Source organism: Neomonachus schauinslandi, chromosome 1, assembly GCF_002201575.2.
Source record: "Neomonachus schauinslandi chromosome 1, ASM220157v2, whole genome shotgun sequence".
Classification (NCBI taxonomy): domain Eukaryota; kingdom Metazoa; phylum Chordata; class Mammalia; order Carnivora; family Phocidae; genus Neomonachus; species Neomonachus schauinslandi.
This window is the reverse complement of record NC_058403.1, coordinates 164,336,616-164,360,820: the sequence shown is the minus strand read 5'-3', so window position 1 is coordinate 164,360,820 and position 24,205 is coordinate 164,336,616. Positions and strand designations below refer to the sequence as shown.

At 46.9% G+C, this 24,205-nt stretch overlaps 1 protein-coding gene across 2 annotated transcripts in view; it reads right to left on the bottom strand.

Annotated features, from left to right (window-relative positions):
- SRGAP3 (SLIT-ROBO Rho GTPase activating protein 3) overlaps positions 1-24,205 on the bottom strand; it is a 241,093-nt gene that overhangs the window by 64,877 nt on the left and 152,011 nt on the right. For both annotated transcript variants that reach the window (XM_021695153.1, XM_021695154.1), the window contains exons 4-6: positions 18,314-18,376; positions 4,706-4,891; positions 141-269 (exon numbers count right to left, since the gene is read on the bottom strand). In XM_021695153.1, the coding sequence (XP_021550828.1) occupies positions 141-269; positions 4,706-4,891; positions 18,314-18,376 (378 nt within the window). The remainder of the gene's footprint in view (positions 1-140; positions 270-4,705; positions 4,892-18,313; positions 18,377-24,205) is intronic.

The following is a 24,205-nucleotide window of genomic DNA, read 5'->3' as shown; positions in this document are numbered from 1 at the left end:
CATGGGCGTAGAAACCAGGAGGTGATACTCATCTCCCAGGCCCCAAACGCCCATTACCCTGCCCCGGGCTCAAGGGACATGCACATCGGCTTCAGACAAGGGCCGGCCCGGGACTAGTCCTGGACTCCCCAGGTGCTCACGTCGATTAGGTCGGAGACGTCGTGGATGTAGTATTTGCTGATAGCTGCATTGGTGGCTGCCAGATTCAGCAAGTAGTCGTTCCGGGCCTTTGTGCATTTCAGCTTGTTCTCAGAATACTTGGCCTGCCTCTGGAAGGAGAACAGAGTAGAGGTGAGAGCTGAGGCATTGACCTGGTTCTCGTCCCTCTCTCAAACCCTCTTCCTTCCGGCTCCGTGTTGCCCAGCCTCCCCTGCCCTTCCCTTAAAAGGCCAAGTTCACTCCTGCCTCTAGGCCTTCAGACTCGTTCCCTCTGCCTGGCAAGCCATCCTTCCAAGTCCCTACGTGGCCTGCTTTGTCACATCCTTCAGGTCCTTACCCAAGGTCATGTGGTCAGAGCGGCCTCTTGTCTGGAAGCGAGGCTTCAGCGTTCACACTGCCCCTCCCCCTGCATTCCCTTGCCCTGCTCTATTATTTTCATTTATTCAGTCTTTGTTCAATTTTTAGTGATTATTCTCATTTTAATTTACTTTTTGAAAGACTATATTTTTAGAGCAGTTTTAGGCTCACAGCAAATTTGAGAGGAAGATACAGAGATTTCCCATACACCCCCATGCTAGCCTCCCCTGTTATCAATATCCCCCACCAGAGGGTACATTTGTTACAACTGATAAACCTACAGTGACACATTATAGTCACTCAGAGTCCATAGTTTACATTAGGGCTCACTCTTAGTGTTCTATATTCTATGGGTTTAGGCAAATGTATAATGATATATATATCCATCATTATAATATCAAACAGGGTAGTTTCCCTGCCCTACAAATACCCTGTGCTCCATCTATCCATCCTTCCTTGACACCTAAGCCCCTGGTAACCACTGATCTTTTCCCTGTCTCCACAGTTTTGCCTTTTCCAGAATGTCATCTAGTTGGAATCATACAGTATGTGGCCTTTTCAGATTGGCTTCTTTCACTTAGTAATATGTACTTAAGGCTCTTCCATATCTTCTCAGGGCTTGCTAGCTCATTTCTTTTTAGCACTGAATAACATCCCATTGTCTGGATGTACCACAGTTTACTTATCCATTCACCTGCTGAAGGACATCTTGGTTGCTCTATTTTTCTTCATAAGCATTGTTCACCACCTGAAATTCTATTTTTTACCTCTTTGTTGACTTGCTGGCTTTTGGTGTCCACCACTAGAAAGTAAGTTCTAGGAAGTCAGGGACTTGATCTGCCCTATTCATCACCGGGCCTGTAGCACCCAGAACTCTCTGCACAAAGTAGGCATTAAGCACTTTTCGCTGGCTGCCTGGACATGAATGGTGGGAGAGGCAGAGTGGGCAGCTAGAGGTGCTAGTCTTGGCCAGGAACTGGATGGCCTCCCTGGGAAGCTGCTTCTGTCCTGGGCCAGCCTGGGCAGGTAGAGGTAAAGAGAAAGTGGGTTGGAGAGTTGTCCACTTGCCCCTTTCAGGTGATGAGTCCCATTCTGGGCAGAAAAACAGCTCTCCTTAAAGAAACAGGATTTCCCCCCTTCACCTAGGCACTCTTAAATCTTCCTTATTCCAAGCAAAACTATGGAAATGGCCCCAGTGTCCACTGATGGATGAATGGATAAAGATGTGGTGTGTGTATATATATATATATGTGTGTGTGTGTGTGTGTGTGTGTGTGTATAGATACATACACACAATGGAATATTATTCAGCTATAAAAAGAATGAAATCTTGCCACATGCAACAACATGGATGGACCTAGAGGGTATAATGCTAAGTGAAATAGTCAGAGAAAGACAAATACCGTATGATTTCACTCATATGTGGAATTTCAGAAACAAAACAAACAAACAAAAAGAGACAAACAAAAAAAACACAACTCTAGAGCAAACAAACTGGTGTTTACCAGAGGGGAGGTGGGTTGGGGGATGGGTGAAATAGGTGATGGGAATTAAGAGTACACTAATCATGATGAGCACTGAGTAATGTAGAGAACTGTTGAATCATTATATTGTACACCTGAATCTAATATACTGAATGTTAACTATACTGGAATTAAATTTTTTAAAAATTGAAAATTTTTAAAAAAGCACCTTTTTTATTCCAGATCGAGTTCTTCTAGCTATTTAGTAGAGCTGCTTCCATGTCAACCTTTGAATTCTCTTCAGAGATCTCCTCTGACCTTTCCCCAGGGTCCACCTAGTCTAGGAAACAGACTTCTCCTGGTAGTACAGTCCCATACGAGCCATGCACCCACCCCCTCACAGAGAGCTTTGATACTCCTCACCCATTTCCAGGGGGCTACAATGACGCCCCAGACCACTTTCAGCCCTACATGGATTCATAAAATTTTATACCTAGAAAGGATATTAAAGGTATCTTAGTTTAATTCACCCATTTTACAGATGAGAAAATGAAAACCAAAAAGATTTAGTAGCTTGGGGGCACGTGGCTGGCTCAGTTAGTAGAGCATGTGACTCTTAATGTCAGGGTCATGAGTTCGAGCCCCACGTTGGGTGTAGAGATTACTTAAAAAAAAAAAAAGTGGTTTGTCCAAAAGCCAAATGGATAATTAGCATATAACTCTGAACTAAATTAGTCTCCAGACCTCCCAGCAGGTGGTCTCTCTTCCCTTCTATTTATCCCCCATGTTGTAGTTCTGTAATTCCCTGCCTGCCTTATTTTTATTTATTTATTTATAGTATATTCACAGAGTTGTACAACCATCACCACTATCTAAATTTAGAATATTTTCATCAACTCAAAAAGAAACCCTCTACCCATTAGCAGTCACTCTCCATTCTGCTCTGCCCCAGCTCCTGGCAACCAATAATCTGCTTTCTGTCTCTATGTATTTATCTATTCTGGACATTTCATATAAATAGAATCCTAATATTGTGACTGGTTTCTTTCACTTAGCATACTGTTTTCGAGGTACACTGTGTTGTAGTCTGTATCAGTACTTCACTCCTTTTCCTGGCTGAATAATATTCCACCACATGGCCAAACCACACTTTATTCATCCAGGTGGACATCTGGATTATTTTTACCTTTTGGCTATCATGAATAATGCCGCTAGGAACATTCATGTGCAGGTTTTTGTGTGGATGTATGTTTTCATTTCTCTGAGTAGACACCTATGAGTAGAAGTGTTGAGTCATAGGATAACTTTATGTTTAACATTTTGAGGAACTAACAAATTGTTTTCCAAAGTGGCTAAACCATTTTATGTTCCCTCCAGCAATGTGTAAGGGTGCCAATTCCTCTGCAACCGCACTAACACTTGTGATTGTCACCTTTTTTTATTTTAGCCAGCCTAGTGGGTATGAAGAGGTATCTCACTGGGGTTTGGATTTGTATTTTCTTAATGACTAATGATGCTGAGCATGTTTTCATGTGCTCCTTGGCCACTCTTGTAAGTTCTTCAGAGAAATGTCTATTCAAATCCTTTACCCATTTTTAATTGGGTCTCTGCCTAATTATTGGGGAGCTTATTTTTCTTTGCCTTTGGAAATTACCCTGGAACCTTATTTTATTTGCCTATGGCTACTTTTCCAGCTCACCCAGGCCCTGGTGAATTTTGTTTCTACTCAATCTCCTATCATTTTTAAGAGCTACAGGATCATGTAATCATAGAATGAGACACAGAGAAGCCCAAATAAATATCTGGTGCAATGTTGGGCACATAGAAAGAGCTCAGGAAATGTTTACTGATTGCATGGAATGAATAAATGCAGAGAACTCAACAAGAAAGTCATAGCTTTTACAAAGAAACTTTAGAAGTAACCTAGGCTAGGATAACAAAAGCATGTGTGCTGCCCCTCTAAATTCCCTGGCCATCACAGACATCATTAATTGATCACAGCACTGTTTTTAACTAATGCCTGGAGGGAGCTTCACAATCTTCAACACAGAGCTCTGGGAAGCTACTACCAATCGATCAGAGTTGACCTGAGAGAGAAGTGTCATTTGCCATCACGGTCAGATTTTAAAACCGAGGCTCAGAGAAGTACTGTAAATGGGGCACTTTCAAAACCCAGACTGCGTGACTCCAAAACTAGCACTCATTTCACTGTGCCCTACTAAAGCACTTGTCCAGCACCAAGACACGGTGATTCTAAATCTCCCATCTTTGGCTTGCGAGCAGCATTCTGGAATGGGTTCTTTATTGGGTTCCCAGGTGCTGGTTGGTAGCCCAGTGCTGTTTCTTCTTATTGGGACATGCTCAGCCCCAACCAGCCCTCCAGCCACAAGATGGCCTCCTGAGCAAGCCCCGGCCCCCACAGATGCCTGGTGATTCCTGCCCATCCGAGAATGTGCTTGCTGCATGTGAGTCTTGTCACAGTTCAGCTCTCTTGTCAGCTGAGCACTTTCCCTGCCTGTTGATCCTGGCACGAGGCCAGGCCTAACAAGTGCTAGTGAGGCATGGCCAGCCCTGCCTCCTCCATGACAATGACCTCCAAAAGTGCGCCTGCTGGTACCATGCTTCTATCTCCCACCCCTCAGCGTGCAGAGGGGGGAAGCCAAGGCTGTCAGCAGGGAGTATGCCCCCCTCCCTGCCCTGCCAATTTCTCCTAGGCCCTCACTCACCTTCTCCTTCATCTTCTCAATCTTCTTCACGGAGCTGCGGCGCTGGGGCCGGTCCTCGTGCCGCAGCAGGTTCATGCTGAGGTCTCCCGACTTGTTGAACTGCTTCTCCTCCTGCTTCTCAGCCTCCTTCAGCTTGCTTTCTGCACTGATGCTCTCCGCGTGGTACATGTGGTAGGTTTTCATGACCTGGGGACACACACGGCAGGAAATCAGCAGCCTGCACGGCCTGGCATGCGGCCCCAGTGCTCCCAGCCCCCTTCAGGTTCTGCGTGCCAGTAAGCTGCACCCTGCCCTCTTCCCACCACACACTCTGAGCTCCCCATGGTGCTTTACGTGCACACAAGCTCTGCGGACTGGAAATGATGATGATCATCAGTAGCAGCTTCATGCCATTATCATCCTTAGCAACATCATGAAGTCCTTACTGAATGCCAGGAATGGACGAGGACAGTTAAAAGCCCCCGTGCATTTGGGGGTCTCAGAGGTGACAGGACATACTTGGCCCTCCCTCAGCTCCCCTCTTTGGCCCTGCCAGCCATGACTCTTGTCTCTTTCCTCCTCCCCGCCCAGGGTCCCTGGGAAGGCCCCTCCTCAGATACTCATGGAACTTCCATGGGAACATGAAAATTGTTTTCTCAGCTGTTTCCTTATTGGCCTGCAAATGGCTCTGTCCCCAAAAGGAGTATTACTGGATATACTAATTGCTATTCTATGCTTTCTGAAGTAAACTCATCCTTGTCTATACAATGAATTCCCACAAAGCAAACCACACTTTGCTCTTCTACTCCCATAGTAAAAGTCAGATATTGTTATAACAAGGGAGCCTTTGAGACAAAAGAAATCCTAGACGTTATCTAATCCAACCACCAAATTTTACAAATAGGGAAACTCAGGCCCAGAAGGACAAAGTGGCTTATCCACAATTGTACAATATCATCAGTGTAATCTCCAAACTTTGCATTCACGGGGCCAACACCACAATCAAGCTACAGAACACTTCCACTACACCACAAAGATCCCTACCCCCACCCCCAGCCCTAGACAATCACTGATTTGCTTTCTGTCACTGTAGTTGAGTTTTGTGTGTTCTAGAACTTCATATACACGGAACCAAAGCATATATATTCTTTGGGGTCTGCCCTCTTTCGTTCAGCATAATTTTTCTCCCATGTTGTATCAGTTTTTTATTGCTGAATAGTATTGCATTGTATATCACTATTTGTGTATTTATTCATATGTTAATAGTTACTTGGGTTGTTCACAGTTTTGGTCTGTTATGAATAAAGCTGCTAAAAGTGTTCATGTATAATTCTTTGTGTGGACATACGTTTTCATTTCTCTCAGGTAAATACCTAGGAGTGGAATGGAGGGTCGTATAGGAAGAGTATGTTTAACCAAATTAGAAATCTGGTCTCTGACTTTTAATCCACCACTCCTTCTACCATATCATACTGTTTCCGTAATTCAATACCATTTTCTCAGCAGGTATGAACAGTTTGGGCAGCCTTAGAGCAAGCCGGGCAGCCCCATACCAATAGGACTCTATCTCCCAGTCCCCAACCAGGAGTACACCTTTCCTGTGCAATATCAACATTATGATCATCCTTCTGTGCTAAGAAACACAAGAAACTTCTGGATTCCATGGCTCCTGAACCTTGTTTGTTCTCTTCTCTTGTTTGGATAATTACAGCAGCTAATAGAACAGAAGCTTCTATGTGGGGCTGGGATATGCTCCTCCCTAGCGGGGCCATTTAAATCAGGGAACTTGGAATGGATTCCTGACCAGCATTATAACCTTATTCATTCTCGTATGAAGTCCTGTGAAGTGACTTTATTATAATCAAGAATTATTCTGTAACTCTTACCATTAAATCACAGCAGTGATCTGTTGCAAGAAAGTAGGCCAGGAGTTAATGGGGGGAGCATCTGTTGTAGAACATGGTAGGTATTGTAGAGTATGAACTCTGGTATAAATGTCTGGGCTGAATCCTGATGGTGCCACTTACCAGCTGTGTGACCTTGGGCAAGTCATGGAACTTCTCTGACCTCCACTTCCTCATCTGTAAAATGGGAATAACCACACCACCTACCTCATAGATTTGTTATGAAGACTAAATGAGTTCATTTAGGTAAAGTGCTAAGAACAGTAAGAGCCACGTAGACATCAGCTGCTAAAACCACCACCACCATCATCATCACCCCTGATTTGGGCTGAGGGTTTGAGAACCTTGAATTTACTCACTTGACTTCAGGAAAATGCTTACAAACTCTAAAGAACATTAGCTAATATGCAAAATTTTATTCTATACCATCTTTCTCCTTCCTCTTTCATCTTGAAAACCTTCCCTAATTTCAAAACAATAAATGAATAAAAGATGCAATCAACTTTTCTTCATTGGTCTTGGCAGAAGACCTCTTCTCTGCATCCCACCCGTGGTTGAGTTTTTGAGTTGCCCTAAAGCCTCTAGAGATACCATTCTCCAAGATTTCATCCACTCCTTATGCCAGTTCCACTAAGCTTATTTCCAAACTCAGGGGACCAAAATGTGCCAGACTGATGTGTTCTCGACATCTAGTGGCCAAAAGGAATGACTGCAGGCTCATAGGTAACCGAAGCAATTGCCAATTTTTCCACCATCTTTATTAGGCCAGGGCTCCCTCAATGTCAGGCGGCTAAGACTTGGGACTGCCTGCTGAAGTCTGTCTCTCAGGCCCCCCTGCCTTTCCGTTCTCAAAGCTTTTCTCTTTTCCTCCACATTCACCACTGGTTTCTTTGCTTCTCTACCATGCTGCTGGTGGTGTTCATTTCTGGACTCACCCCTTTCTGGGTTCAATGATTCCTGCTAAAGCCACTTTTTCTGTTTCAGCTGCTGAAGTCTGCTTATCTCACCACTAATCTATCATCTGTGTTGAGCAGTTCAGAGGAAGAGAGAGCATTTCTATTTGTAATTAGATCTTCCTGTCCAATCATCCATGCATCCATCCATCTATTCACTCAAGGTCAGCATCCCAGCTGTGTGTTCTCAGCCTCCCACATTTCCCTTTGCTTAGTTTTCCACTCGAACCACAGAGTACTCTTCTGCTCTACAACAAACCAAGCTTCCCAGTACACTCTCTGAACTGAGTTACGAAAGTCCAATGCTTGGAGAGCATAGCCAGAGGACCCTGGGGCCAAACTCTCAGTGATCCAATTGGTAATTCCTGATCCTAAGAATAACAATGAACTTGATTGCCCAGGGTGATTTATGTCAGACAGCTGCCACAAAAGAGTTTACCTGGGGACCTCTCAGAAATAAGTCTAACTATATCTAGAATCCTCTAGATGTTTCCTTTATTTAATTACCTGAAACACGGGCTTTAGCATGAAAGGTCCTTAGCTCAATAGCTTGGAAGAGTCTGCTCAATACTGCCAGTCCAGGATGCGTTAAATAATATTTAAACTTATCAATTACTTCACAGTCTGCAAACCTCTTTTTTTTTTTATCCCCAAGGAGCATTTCAATTAATCTTCAACCCCAACCCTGGGAGGCAATATGATACCAATAATGGTGATAGCAGCTAACATTTACTGAGCACTTACTACATGCCCAGCCTTGTTCTAAGCACTATACATATATTAATTCTTTTATCTCTCACAAAAACCCTAGGAGGTAGACACCACATGACCCCTGCTTTACAGATTCAGAAACCACAAAATAGGGATGAAGGGATCCTCTACCCCACAGGGACTCAGGAGACCTGGTTTTGAGACTCAACCCTCTCCCCTAAACTTGCTGGGTGACTGGCAGCAGCTCATCCTCTTTGTGCCACCTGGTGGAGACCAGAATGGGGGTGGATAGGAAGGTGCTCCATAAGTTGTGACTATAAAGTGACTGGCTGACAGCAATGTCAGGGCTGGGAAGGCAGCAGAGGTGGATGCAAGAGTTCAGCTGAGGCCAAGGCACTGAGACCCAGCCTTCACCTTGGCCCCTCTGAAGAGCCCCTCAGAGGCACCCGCCTGGCTTAATGGGATGTTCATGTTCCAACCCTCCAGACCCTATCAGGGAGGCCCCTTGGAACAAGTCTAGCACCGGCTGAGAAGGATCCTGTAGGGACATATAAATTGAGACCACTGTTCTTCGACACAGATCAGTTTCATACATTCTCAAAAGGCTCTGCAGAAATCTTGGTGTATTAACCCATCATTGAAAGAAACTGAGGCTCAGAAGTCACAAGTGAATTGTACAAAGTCACACAGCAAGCCAGACAGCTAGGACTTCTGAGCTGTGGACACTGCTGTTTGTAGTAATCACACTGCCTTCTGCAGCATACACTTTGCTTTCTGCATCTTCCCAAATCCTCAGATCACAAAAACAAGAAAGTAATATATGCATAGTCCTTCAGACCCTCGTTTAAATGCAAAAGAAGCCAAAGGAAATATAGAAGTTGACAGCATCAAAAAAGGGACATGCTGGAGCAAGATAAGAATTCGCTGTTTGACAACAGGTTCTCAACAGTGAAGTTCACGCGCACTTCTCTACCCCAGAGGCAGGGCCATCTCTGAGCCATCCAAGAGCTGTGTATGGGTGAAATCCTGGGCCAGTGCATGCCAAAGACATCCTTGAAGGAAAAGCGAGTTCCCAAATTTCAGTATGACCACCCATACTCTGCGTGGCCTACATTCTCTCTAGAATTTATAATTGTTATCTTATTTACTCAATTTGCACGTCTACACACTATCTCACTGCAACTACACGGCAAAGTACAGAGGGCCAGGACCTTGTTCATGAACATATTCCCTGTACTAAAGCAGAGAGTGGTACCCAGCAAGTATCAGTATATATTTGCATGAATGAATGAATGACAGCTGGCTGGATGTGTAGGTGGAAGGACGGATGGATGGAAGGATGGATAGATAGGAAGATGGTTGAATGGAAGATGGGTGGGTGGGTAAATGGATGGATGGATGGATGGATGGATGGATGGATGGATGGATGGAAGGAAGGAAATAACAGAGGAAAGAGAGGAGGGATAATAAAGTGGGGAGGATACAGTTCTACTGCCTTTGACTCTGGGGAATACATTTGGAAGTAGGGAGACAGCTACACCTTTGATCAATATTCGTTTGTTCAATATTTATTCAAATATTATTCAAATATTTGTTCAAATATTTGCTCAATATTTACTGAACAGCTCGTTATGTGCTAGGTACTATACTAGTAAATACTATAGTGTGAAAGACAGGGTCTCCACCATCACAGAATACACTCTCTAGAGGGGACATGAACAAGTTTACAAGCTACTATCACATATAATAAGTGCTATGATAAGGGAAATAGAAAGTGCTAAAGGATGGCTTTCTGGAGGAAGTGTCATCCAAAGTGAACTCTGAAAGGGTAGCTGAGTTAGCTGAGCGTCTGCCTTGGCTCAGGTCATGATCCCGGGGTCCTGGGATGGAGCCCCCACTCCCCACGTGGGGCTCCGTGCTCAGCAGGGAGTCTGCTTCTCCTTCTCCCTCTGCCCCTCCCCCCGCTTGCACACGCTCGCTCTCTAATAAATAAAATCCTTAAAAAACAAAACAAAACTGAACCTTGAAGGAAGAGTAGCTGTTACCTGAGTGAACAGGGCAGGAGCGGGGGTAGAATATTCCAGAAAAAGGGAGCAGTGTGAGCACTAAGCCCAGAAAGAGCAAGAGTCAAACAGGTTTGAGGAACAGCTTACAGGTGTATCAGGTGTTTGCTTGCGTACTAGCCGATGGAGTCACCTCCATATTCTCCCCCAGTTACTCCCCCTCAGTGGACACCTGTTGTTTCTCTCTGCCTAGGATCATCCAGTCCTCCTCCTTCTGGAACACCTTCCTGATTTTCTTTGAGGAAATCCCCAAAATTCCCCTCCAGCCTTCTAGTCCTGGTGGCTCATGGGAAATTGACACCTCCCTCCAATCCCAGGGGTGGGCATGAGACGCAGGCCTGGCCAATCAGTAAACATGATGTTAGCCTGACCACAGTGATTGGAGCCCATGATCCCAGCCAGGCCAATCAGAGACAGCCCGGGGCTTTGCTGGAAATGCTGGGAAGGGTATATTAATTTTCCACCAGGAGGCACCGAGCTGATAAAAAGTGAGCTTGCAGTGAGGGATCATCTTTGTCACCCCGTGGGAGAAGCCTGTCCGATCATGAAGACATCACAGAGGAAAGCAAACGGATGGATGGACGGATGGACGGATGGACGGTCGGACTGATGGAAGAAAAGAGGAAAGGAAGACAGGGAGACAGAAAGGAAGGAGGGAAAGTGAGGGAGGGAATAGTATAAAATGGAGGAGGTGTGGTCTCCTGCCTTTGATCTGGTGAGCCTATTGAAGGTGTGGGGAGAACAGCTACACCTCGATCATTAGGTATCTACTGAGCAGTTTGTGATATGCCAGGTACCATACCAGGTGCTGGCAATACTACTCCGTGGAAAACGGTGTGTGTGCCTCACAGAATACACACCCTACTGAGGAGACAGCCAAACAAGTGTGTGAACCTCTGAGATTCAATACACTGATTTTTCACTCCCGCCAGCTTGCATGGATTCCTATCCCTCGCTACTGAAGGAGTCCCTGCTTGCCTCCCCATTGCCCTCCTCAGTCCTGTGCCCAGCTGGCCCACGTTAGTGCCCAGCTCACCACAGACAGCACTGACTCCCTGAGCTCCCAGCTTCCTGCTTCACTGCTGCCGTCAGTGCTGCTCCCCCAGCCCAGGGGAATCCAGTGTCCTTCAGATCCAAATCATATGCCACCTCTTCTCTGTGGCCTTCTTGATGCCCAGGTGGACTTCATCTCCCCACGCCTCCTCTCACTGTGTCCATGTCCCCATAAGGACACTTGTCACATGGTGTAGCCACGTTCCATCCTCTGGACACAGTGGAGGATCAGTAAATGCATGCTGAGCGAGTGAACGAATGTCTTGGAGGGAGAGATGGGAGAGGTCAGGAGGTTGTCTGGAGGGAAACCTCGTCCCCCTGTTCTTAGGACCACTTCCATCCCTAAATGAACCTGGGCCACACCCTGGCCAGCTGGCTGTGATGATTCGGCAGAGCCCGCCTTGCCTCACCCTGAGTTGGAGACATGCCCTCGTCTCCCTCTGAGGGGAACATGACATGAAGATAAAAGCTGGAGAGGAGCCTCAAAGTTCCTCTAGTCTCCTGCCTTCGTGCCACAGATGGGCCAAATCAAGGACCGGAGCCCAGCTAACTTGCACTGGCTCAGTGTTTCTCAAAGTCTGAGATGGAAACCACCTGTGTCAGCAAGATGGTTTTAGGTGTTACAGATGTGTTATTAACCCTTCCAGTTCTCTTCAATCCCATCAGAAGGAAAAACTTGGCTTAGCGCTCACAGGTCTAATGCCTCCACTGTGCAGGCACCAGCGAGAATGAACACTGTCGTACCTTCATTTAACTTCCGGAACTCTTCTGTTCATGCCAAGCTGTTTGTCATCCACTAATGTGAAAGATCATATCCGTCCAAAACAAAGGTATGTAGGACTTATATATATTTATGGAAATAGTTGAATATTTCTATAAGTAACTTCGGGGAGTAGACTAGGAGCTGGCTCTGCCACTCCCCAGCCAGGTGACCTTGGGCTGGCTACCTGACCTCTCAGTGCCTCCAGTCCCTCATCTCTAAAATGGGGTGGTGGGCGCCTGGGTGGCTCAGATGGTTAAGCATCTGCCTTCGGCTCAGGTCATGATCCCAGGGTCCTGGGATCGAGTCCTGCATCAGGCTCCCTATTCAGTGCAGAGCCTGCTTCTCCCTCTCCCTCTGCCATTCCCTCTGCTTGGGCTCTTCTGTCTATCTCTCTGTCAAATAAATAAATAAAATCTTTAAAATAAAATAAAATGGGGTGGTAATACTATCAGCCACCTCAACGGGTCATGGTGAGGATGAAATGAATTAAGATATGTAAAGCATTTAGCCCAGTGCCCAGCACATGATAAGCACCATATAAAAGGGGAGCCTCTAATTATTAGGGATATGAACCAATCTCCAAAATATAACTACAAAAGCAAGATGCAGAACTGTAGGTCCCGTTGTTACCACCTGCATAAAAACAGGGGTGAGCAGGATACATGCATACGTGTATGCCTGCTGATGAAGCAGACATCTCTGTGAAAAGGTACTGCTGAACTAGAAACCAGGAACCGAGGCTGTATGGAGTAAGGGGCACTCGGGCAACAGGAGACCTACTTCTGTGTAACTCTATACTGTTTAATCATTGCTTTTTACCAAGTGCATGTATTATCCATTTCTAAATTTTTTGAAAAGGAAAGTGCCTCCGGCTGGAGTATGGAGTATGCATAATAGAGAGCAAGCCTCGGGGATGGGAGAAAGGGCAGCGAGTGATTGCCCTTTTTCGGGCAAAACAATCTCTGGGCTCTGACTGGCCCGGTGGCAATGAAGGATGGGGGAGAGAGGAAAGATGCCCAAGTGCATAGGAAAAACATTTATGCTCCATTCTTTCACAAAATACACAACGATTTAGCCCTGGTGTTTGCCAGGCATCATGCTATGCTCTCTGCCACTCACTCTTCTCAGAACAATCCAGAGATATGTTGGTAACATCCCCATAGTCAGACGGTGTGACAATGGACAGGGCCTTGAACCCAGGCCCGGCTGACTCTAAAACCTGTGATCTTCCCAATGCACAAGGCTACTTTCCCACTAATTCATTAGGACAGGGAGATTTTTTTTTAAGTGAGTCAATTTAAAGAAAAATATTAAAGAAAGAAGGCCCAATGACATGATGGAACCATGAATGGCAACAGACATGGAGGTGTCATTCCAGGAAGACTCGCGGTGAGCCCAGGATAGAGCTGGAGACAGAACCCGGGAGGCTGGGCTCCTAGTTTCAGGCTCTCTCCACCACCTACATCCCTGAGGGTGGACATCAGAAAGGAGATGCCTTCACAAAAATTTGCCTGGGGGCCCAGAGGTGCTTTCATACCCCTGAGCCCAGCACAAAATCAAATCAAAGTCTGAGCAAGTGGAAAGTACAGTCCATTCATTACTCCAATCAGTCTCTACCTGTCACCAGCTGTGGCTGGGTGTGGACCCACCTCGGGCCCCCTCCACGTGACCCCAAGCCAAGTCTCGGGGGCCCCTTCCGCAGCTAGGGGCCTGGAAGGCAGGCAGGCCTGCCTGGGAAAGCCTGGAGCACAGCGACTGAGCACAAAGAAAGGGCCACCCGGGGGATGCTGCAGCATTTGTCGCTTCAAAACACGACAAATACATTTCATGATCTAGGACTATACCGAAAACCTGAACATATTTTTAGCTGAAGGATGAAAACACAGTGGGGTTTTTTGTTGTCTGTTTGTTTTGTTTTTGCCTCTTCTGGAAGGATTAGCACATTGGCCCACACTCTCAACTTCTGCCCTTTTTCCCTCCCGGGCCGACATATGTGATCGAGGGCTCTACTGTGCCAGGCTGACTGATGGCAGTTCAGGGAAAAACAGGTGAGGTGGGGCGTGGGGGGGGGGGGTGTACACGCATGCTCACACATGCACGTGTGTTTGCACACATGCTGGCATGTTTTAGAAAGGAGGGCACCTCAAGGTGATGAAGTCAGACAGAAGGCTTCTTGAGTGAATGAATGAACAGATGAACGAACAAATGGCCAGCCCTGCAGTCTCCTCTGCACCCTGGTCTCAGATGGGACAAGTCTTTTCCCTAAAGTGGGTGACAGATGGCCCTTAGCATTTATCTCCATCATCCTGTGCTCAGTAGTACCCCCTGACCACGTCCCCTCCTCTAGAAAACATCACAAGAACAAAAGTGAGGCTTACTGGATAATCTTTTCTCAACATCATTCGTTCCCCAGTCACCAATGGTCGTGACTCCAGGGCTGGGAGAGGAGGGGAAGTTGTGTAACCAGGCCTGGTAACTAGAAAGTGCTCGAAAGAAATCCCTAATAACGAAGCATGGGATTTGGGGTCCACAGTGTCCTTAGCAGCTGGGTGGCTGCCCCCCCCCCGGCTGCAAGCATGCCCCTCTGCACTGTGATTTGGCATGTAACTCCCATCAAGAGGTGATGTTTATTCTCCGTGCCTCTGCCATGGACTTGGCTGTGTGACTTCTGGCCAATAGCCCATGTGCAAGTAGGACACAAGCAGAGGCTTGAAAAGTGCTGGCACACTGGGCATTTCCCACTTGGGGCTCTTCTTCTAATTGGCCAGAAGCCTGGAGTCATGTCAGTGGCCCTACCTGAACTCAGCCCGAACTGCCGACCTACGACATCATGAGCCAACAAAATGGTTGTTGTTTTAAGTCACTGAGTTTTGACATAGTTCGTTGTGCAGCCACTGAAAACTGCTACAAAGGCCTTCAAGCAAGGTCCTTCTTTGTGCCTCAGTTTATCGGTAAAATACGTTAAGTAAATAATACATATGAAGTACCTATTACAGTGTGAGAGCACTCACAAAATGGCCACAGTTGTTACTACCCTTGTTTTGGCAATAAAGAAAATGAGGCCCAAGGATGTCAACTGGCTTGGCCAAGCTGGTAGGTGATGCAGTGAGACTTCAAACCCAGATCGGTCTGTAATCGGTTTGTTCTGCTGGCATCCTGCCCTGCTGTCCCTGCTAAGAATTCCCTTTTCCCACCTCTCTTCCCCTCTGCTTCTTTCATTCCTACCCCTCCAAAGGCACCAAGTTCAAAACTCACCCTTGATCACGGCAGCCCACCTGGAGCCAGCACTTTTCTGAAGCCTCGATCTCTCTTGCATGCAAACACTCTCCCTCCCGTTTCTGCACTCGGTGAATAGGTGTGGGCCTACTATGTGCCAGCACTGCTCTGGGCACACAGCGGAGAACACGGGGCAGCCCTCACAGGGTTCAAGGGCTTGGTGCCCTCCTCGGAGTCCATGTATCCAGCACGCACTCCGCTCCGGCTTGGACTGCTCTATCACCAGTTCACGTACTCTACTCTTGTCTCCCCACCCAGACTCGAAACTCGTGAGCAAAACCATTTTCCTTCATTTATTCATACATCCCTCTCCTCTGCTTCAGCAAGCGCCCTGGCAACACTGGGGATGTACAAGATACTTCAAAGACAACTCTCGAAATGTTCACAGCCCAGCCCGCTGCTGTGCCTCTTGCAGCACTGGGTCCGCGACAGGCGGCCCCAAATGCTCGAATTTAAATGACTTCTGGGCAACCACTGAAGACTCTGTGTGCAGTCAATAAATGATTGGGGGGGGGGGCGTGCTGCTGGCCCTCTGAGGCCCCAGTCCTCCAAGATTGGCTATAGGACAGAGCTGAGGAGGTGTGGCCCTTCCTCCAGCACCAGCTCTGAGGCCATCTGCAGGCTGTCATGAGCCTGGTCTGAGCCTCTGCCACCAGCAGCAGTTCTGTCCAGGTGCCCTGCCCCGTGGCCGGCAGAGGCCAGTGTGCGTGGAACGCCTGCTGGATTCAGGGCACCGTGCTGGGCCCCAGCACCAGCTTCCCAATCCCCGCCTGCTTCATCCGGTTTACAACCTGCCAGGTCTGTTGATCACAGGTGAGACTGAGAGGTGAAGTGACCTGCCAGAGGCCACACATTGGGTTCAAACTGAGTCCCTGGGCATTAAGTACAGTGTTACTGACCAAGATCTGGCTCTCGGGAGATTACATGCCAACTGGGGACACGAGGATAACATGACAGGTTTTTTTAAACTGCTGTAAGAATTCAAAGCCTGGAGGTAATAGCTTTCCAAAGGTGAAGTTTGGTCTGGGTTTGAAAAATGAGTATGACACACACAAGCAGAGAAGAAAAGAGGACAACTGTAAGCAGGGGGAGGGGCTGGGGTAAAGAAGCAGAGCAGAGTGGTACTCAGGGGTATGCAGGGGGCCTGGAGGAGAGGAGCCCAGCTGGAGCCCAGAGGAAAGGTTAGAGACCTGGGTGGGAGTGGCTTGGGGAGGGAGTCCCTGGCACCAGGACCCAGGTGTTGAAATGTCACAGAGGAAAGTGATCCATTCAAGGAGGTGCCTGAGGACCATAAAAAGGACCTAGACTGGGGAACGCTGGTCTAGCCAAGTCATCTGCAGAATTCTGAGTAAGGAAGGCGCATCTGGTGACCAGCTTTGCACATTTATCACCACCCTTCCCCCACCGGGGAGGCACAACAGCCGGTTTCACACTCGCCAGGGAGGCAAAAATCATGATGATGGTAGTACAAGAACTTCTGATACACCGTGCCTTCTTGTTCTTTGTTCTATGCATGCTTTACATATCTGGTATCCCTCAACTCCCATGGGGTCTGCAAGACGTAGGTGTTACGATTTTTGTTTAACAACTGAATTTGAACCCAGGTCTCTGGCTTTAGGATCTGGAGACAATTCTCCCCCCACAGTGCAGCTGACTCAGTCGCTTGAGAAGTAGCAATTCTTCCTTTCCCCTAAGCAATGACCCAGCTAAAAACTGTCCGGGGCTCAGGTTGTGCTCCTTAACTTGAAATAAATGAAATGTGAGTTTCAGCTCTCAATAGGTTAACCTCTAGGAGCTCTCGCCCCCATTTTACTGAGTGGGAGACTGAGGCCCAGAGAAGTACCATCACTGGTTAGAATCTGAGGCAGGAATTCCAACCTAAGGTCCAGGCTCTTGGGCAATAGCTCTCAGCCTCTGAGAAGTCCACTACCTGCTGGCCACACAGGACGTGACTACAGAAAGATCATAACACCAAAGAGAGGGGTCTTCTAGCAACCTATTGTTCTTTCCCTTCCTCAAATATAATTTTAGCAGCAGAATCCCCACTTTTAATAAGAAACTTTAAAAGGAACCCTAACATACTTAAAATACAACAGCTTTATTCTACCCTGACTGTCTTTGAGGGTGAAGGGTCTAGAGCTCCCCCTGCAGGGGCTACCTGGCCCCACTCCCCTAGGTTGTCCCTGAGGTTCACCACATTCCTCCATAAAGAAGCCCAAGGGCCCTCAGGGCACAATCAGTAAACTCCTGCATCATAATTTGGTGTGTCTGCATTCCCCATTCCCTGACCCTCTTGGATTCTAATACCTATCCCAAGTCCAGTGAGATCTTGCCTCCATGTAGGTAGCAAGGTCAGTTCTGGGCCAAGCTGTAATGTTCTGAAATCATTCCTTGGAGATGACAAGGCATGCTCACCTCCTTCACCTCATGTGATTCCTCAGAACAGTGCTCCATTTTGCAGATGAGAATGCTGAAACCCAGATGAGCTACATATCTGCCTAAGTTTCCATCACCAATAGGGAGCAAACCTCAACTTCAGCCCACTGCACCTGACCCCAAACCCACATCCCTGCCTCGGGAAGTTTTGTGTCCATGCTGTCCCCACCTTGACCTTGTGTCTTCTGCTTTGGTAGGTAAAACATTCCCACAGCTGGCAAGTCATGCAGATCTCTTGTGAACGTATACAAACTAAACATGCCCACGGCCCCACCCCAGGCATATAGAATCAGAAGCTGGGGTTGTAAACCATTACATCCCACCATGACAACCCCCCGTCACTTGGGCACTAGATACAGCAAAAATGCCCGGGGTCATCCCAGGTCTCTGGTTAGACTCCCTTTGGCTCCTGGTACTGAAGAAAGGGGACCCAATCCCAAGCCCAGCAGCAGAGCCTGAGTAGGACTTACTGTGTAGAGCTCATTGGTGACCTTCAGGAGCTCCTCATGCATCTGCAGGCCAATCTCCTTGCTCTGGAATATGGAAGAACAAATGTCAGAGGGGGAGAAGGTCACTGGTTGCGTTGACCAATTTCCTTTTCAACAAAGAAAGGGCAGGAATTCTTGGGATGGGGTGGGAATAGGTACAGAAACCAATATAAACCTTATTGATCTAGACTTGAATTACTCAACTCAACTCTAGACATGAAACAAATCCACAGGGAGAGGTCCCTTGCAAAAGGAATTCCCTGGCCAAATAAGTTGGGGAAACTTATACCTCCCTGCCTTGGTGATTTGCAGAGACATCACCAAGTTAATGATTCTGAGAAGCCCACAACCAATCAATCTGTTCATCTTTCTTTATTCTGTGGGTGGGTCCTAAGCTGATGTGTCCCTAGCTCAATATTCACTAGCACCTCATGAGAGCGGGGTTCCATGGAACACAGTTTGAGAAATAATATCTAGCATCTCAATTCATCATGAACTACAGAGGTTAACAGCCTACAGAACACAAGGCAGGAGATCAACATTGTTGCCTCCTCTGCATCACTGACTGGCCATGTGGCCTTGGAGCCTTACTTACCACATCTACAAAAGAAGAAGCTTAAACTAAAGCATCACCTCCCAAAGCTTGGTCTGGGGGTCACTACTGACTGCTACACTAAAAAAAGGGGGCAGAGGCTTCTGTAAGCAAATGCATTTGGGAAAAGCTAGTTGGACCAAGGGAGACAGGTTTTCTTACAACAGGACTTTTCAGAGGCTTTCATACTCTCATGTACATGGGCTTTTTAAGGAGAGCTGTAGTATATAGTTTAGATGATCTTGAGGTGACTTACACATTTAGTATATTGAGAGAGACAATTCAGAAAACAGTGAACAAATTATCTCCAGGTCCCACCCAGCCTGAAGAGTCTAGGATTCTCTGTTACTCAAGGTTTCTTCTTCTTATTACTATTATTATTATTATTTTGGCTAATACTCTTCCTGTTTGTCTGGACTCTCATGTGAAGATTTCCATGTTGAAAATGGGAGCCTTGGAAATCAAAAACACAAGAGATAACATGTCTTGGCAAGGATGTGGAGGAAATGGGACCTTTGTGCACTGTTGGTGGGAATGCCAACTGGTGCAGCCACTGTGGAAAGCAGTATGGAGGTTCCTTAAGAAATTAAAAATAAAATTACCACGATTCAGTAATTCCACTACTGAGTATTTACCCAAAGAAAATGAAACCACTAATTCTAAAAGATATAAGCACCCCTATGTTTATTGCAACATTATTTACAATAGCCAAGATATGGAAGCAGCCCACGTGCCCACTGATAGATGAATGGATGAAGATGTTGTGTATACATAAAATGGAATATTACTCAGCCGTCAAGAAGAATGAAATCTTGCCATTTGCAACAACATGGATGGGCCTAGAGGGTATAATGCTAAATGAAATATCAGTCAGAGCAAGACAAATACCACATGATTTCACTCATATGTGGAATTTAAGAAACAAAACAAGAAAACAAAGAAAAAAAAAGAGACAACCCCCCAAAAACAGGCTCTTAAATACAGAGAACAAACTGGTGGTTGCCGGGGGCGGGGGGCCAGTGGGGATGAGTGAAATAGGTGAAGGGAATCAAGAATACACTTATCATGATGAACACTAATGTACAGAATTGTTGAATCATTATTTTGTACACCTGAAACTAATATAACACTGTGCGTTAATTATACTTGAATTAAGAAAGAAAGAAAGAGAAAGAAAAGGAAGGAAGGAAGGAAAAGAAAGAAAAGAAAGAAAGAAAGAGAAAAAGAAAAGAAGGAAGGAAAGAAGGAAAGAAAAAGAAAACAGGAGCCCTGATCTCCGCTCCCTGAGAGTCAAGTCATCCTGCTCCCCCTTTCAGCTCCCTCAGCTCAAGCATGACCAGCAGCTGATGGGCAGAGACCAGCCTTCCTCCCTCCCCCACAGAGGTCAGGAACCCCGGACTCAGCAGTAGCAGATGGAGGCTCAGGACCAGACATGATACCTTCCTAGGCTCCTTTTCCTACCTTATAGCCTTTCTCTCAGCTTCTGGTACTTCAATTGCCAGAAAACACCCATCTGAAGGTCTCTTAAAAGATAGCCAAAGCACTGGGCAGTCCAGAGACCTGCTTAGACCTCCCTGCAGCTCTGGTGGCTAAAGATAGGGGACCCAACCCCAAACCACAGCAGAGCCTGAGCAGAACCTCCTGTGCAGAGCTCCCAGGGGGACCTTCAGTTGCATCCCATGCATCTGCAGTGATGCTCAATGAACCCAACCAGCTACGCCCACCTCATTCTATTCCAGATTCTCACAAGGAAGTGGACAGCCTGTGCCTCAGTTTCCCCTGTGGCCCCTCTCCCTGACTTTTGCCTCTCTGACTGGACTCTGGACTCTCTGACACCCTCCAGTGGCCTCCTCTCAGTCCTAAGTCTCACTAAGCTCTCTGACACTCAAGACCCAGTTTCTTATGTATTTATTTTTATGATCTAACATTTTTTGATAGGTAATAAATGCACATGGTTAAAGAAACTCTAACAGCCAGCAAGGTAAAAAGTAAAAATAAGTCTTCCAAGCTCCCAGAACCTCACCCAGAGGCAACTGCTATTAGAAGTTTCTTTTGATACCTTCCAGAAACAGTCTATGAATACACAAACACACATTTGGATAGCATATATTCTTTTTTTTAACACAAATGGAAGTATTCTATACCCATCTTTTCATCTTGCTTTTTCCCACCGAACCATGTTTGAGATTCCTCCTTTGCAGTCACAGAGGTCCTGCACCCTCCTTTTTTAAGAGCTGCCTGAAGTTCCACATACCCGATTGTCATAATTAATTAAACAGCTCCATAGCAATGGACATTTAGGTTGTCTCCAGTCTCTTAACATTTCAGACAATGAGGGGGTGAACATCCTTGTACCCTGTCACTGTGCACATGAGCAGAGACCCTTGTCCGATAAATTCCTATAAGCAGCTCTGCCAGGAAAGCCCTGCCTCTCAAACTCCCACCAGCCTTGCCTTCTCAGCCCCTGCCCCAGCCGGCTCCCCACACACTTCTGACTCTAGCTTCCACTTCTCAGTGACCTGCAGCCATGTCTCCACTTCGGCAGTCCTCTCCTGGGCTCTGTCCTGCAGTACTTGGAGCCCCAGCTCAAAGACCTATAGCTCTGGCTGTTGCAAAACAATACAGTTTGAATGTCTCCTCATCACATCAAACTCAAATTATCCAAAATCAGATCTGAAATTTTCCTCATCCCCTTGAGTTTGGTCAATGAGATAATACTATCCCAAGCATGGCAATGGGAAACCTTGGAGTTGTTTCTGAAAAAAAATAAATAAATAAAATAAAATGTTGGTCTTTCCCCTTCAATCCAATCTGTCACCATGTCCTGCCCTCAAACTGCTCAATCTTGTCCGCTGACTCTCTCCAGAGAGTCAGGTAGCAGGTAAGGCTGACTCTCTCCCCAATATCTATCCCCAGCACTCTTTCTGCTTCCTAAGAGAGCCATGAATTTGGCTCTTTATTGATTCCTCCAGCTGTATTGATTCCTCCCGCTCAGCTTCCAGGGAAGCTGACCCCATCCCAACTCGAGACGGTAGATTATTCTGGTATGAACTATTAGTCCAGGGCTGAGCATGTGACTTAACTGGATGGAAGAGAAGGACTTAGATGGTTGAGCGAAGGTTTTAGCTTTTCTACTGAGGACTCCAGTTGTGACCAGCAGGCACCTTAGGACCAGAAGAGGAAGTAACCTTGGGTAGCAGAGCAAAAGAAATCTGGCTCCTTCATGAGCTGCTGAGAAACTGGTTCAACTGAACCCAGAGCCTGACCCCAGGCAACTTCCACTTCTGTGGTTTTGCTGGTTAAGCCACTTGAAGCTACAGTTTTCTTTTACCCGCAGCCAAAATCATCCTAAGCATCTGTGACCACCAGTCCCAGAACACATCATCATTGCAGGACCCAGACTTCTAAAGCTGTGCCTTAACTAAGTCTCTAACTCTGGTCCCCAGTTCTGCATGCCTTTGCCAGTGTCATTTTGTATTTTATTCCCTCCAGAGCCTCCTCAATCCCTACAAGATCACGACCAGCTCTTTAGCTTGACTTTTGAGGTCCTAGGTGATTAGCACAGGCCTGGTTATACAGTAGAGAGGGGCTGAATTTTGGAGCCAGAGACCAGGATTGGAGATGGAGCTTTAAGCCATTAAACCTCTGGACATCTCAGCTTCCCTGTGTATAAAATGAGCACCTGTTTCTGTCCTTCTTTGAACTTATTAAGGGAAGTGTAATGACCTTGCTTGTTTACATGTTAATTCATTGATCATTTGTTTTCCCCCCTTGAATGAAGTCCCCATGAGCACAAAGAGATATTCTCTCTGATGGCAGATGCTCAGATATCCCAGCTCCTGGGAGGGCTAGCAGCAGACTGCGCCCAGCCAAGAGTAGCCTTCAGGGGCGGCCTCGGTAGACAAGGTGACATCCCTTCCAACGACTGACAGGTTCTGTCTGAAGACAAATGTGGGGAGAGGGGGGCATAGAGGTCTGCCTCTCCCCTCTCAACTGGGACAGCTCTGAAGAGCTGCTCCATCTTTAGACCTGTTCATAGAGCTGTCCAAGATGTCTAGCAGGCTGCCTGCAACATGGCTTGACTTCTCCCCGCTCCCTCCCCTGCCCTCCCAAAGTGTGGACCCCAAGAATGCTCCCTCGCCATTCTGCTAGATGCCAACTTCGGCCGTCTCAGAGTCTGCTTCCTGGGTTTCCCACTCCCATGTCCCTGTAACACCACAGAGCCTGTGGCATGGTGGGTGCGCTCATTAAACACGTCTGTTGAATGAGTCTATGAATGAAGTGAAAGCTCCTATAGCCTTAGTAGGATGATGTCACGAGTGTCACAGAGTCCCTGTGAGGATACAGAGAGATGACACTTATGGGAGCACCCGGCACCAGGCCAGGCACAGATGAAGAGCTAGCAGCAGGCTGAGTGGACACCCACCAGATGCCAGAGACAAGACTAGCAGGTTGCCCAGGAAAGGAACATAAAGTTGAATTTTTAATCAGCTTTTCCCCTTGAGAATCTCCCAGTTTGGTAGGTCAAGGGTCAAGAACATAAATAAGGCAGGAGGCCCACAGAGCTACAGAGGGTGAAAGATGAAGTGATGTGGGATGAAGTGATGAAGAGGATGGGGGGAGTACCACCAGGGCCGTCTCACTTTGCGTGAATGGCCAGAAATGGCACGGTAGGTGGGGGAGGGGGGGCACAGCCTGAGAAAAGGCAGGAGACTGGGCCTAGGGCAAAGTTTGGTTTGCAAAGAGACTCGCACAACAACAGAAGAGCAGAAAGTAAGCTTGAAATGGAGGCTGGGTCAGATCACCAAGGCTAAGGGAGTGCAGGCTTCATCTGGAGTAGAACTGAGAGCCATAGAAGGTTTCTGAGTGGGAGAGAATGGTGACCAGAACAGTGTTTGAGGCAGATGAAGACACTGGTGTGCAGAGGGTGGACTGCAGGGGAAGGGCTGCAGGTCTGGTTCTTGTGTTTTCTCCACAGGATGGTTAAGCCTCCAGATGGAACCCGCCCAAGTCTCTGCTCATCTGCCCCGCAGCACCAAGCGCTGAGCTGGCCACAGAGCAAGCCCTCAGCAAATCATTACTGAACTGCACAGAACTCAGAGACATTTTATTTTGTTATGGTTGGGAATGGAAATATTCTCAACTACACTTCCAGAAATGACTGAATGAATGATGAACCCAAACCAAACATTCCACCAGGAACAGGGGGCCAAAACCCTGATAACGTCTAAAAGACCATTACACCCAGCCCGTGGGGACCCAAGTGGCAATGTATTAGCACT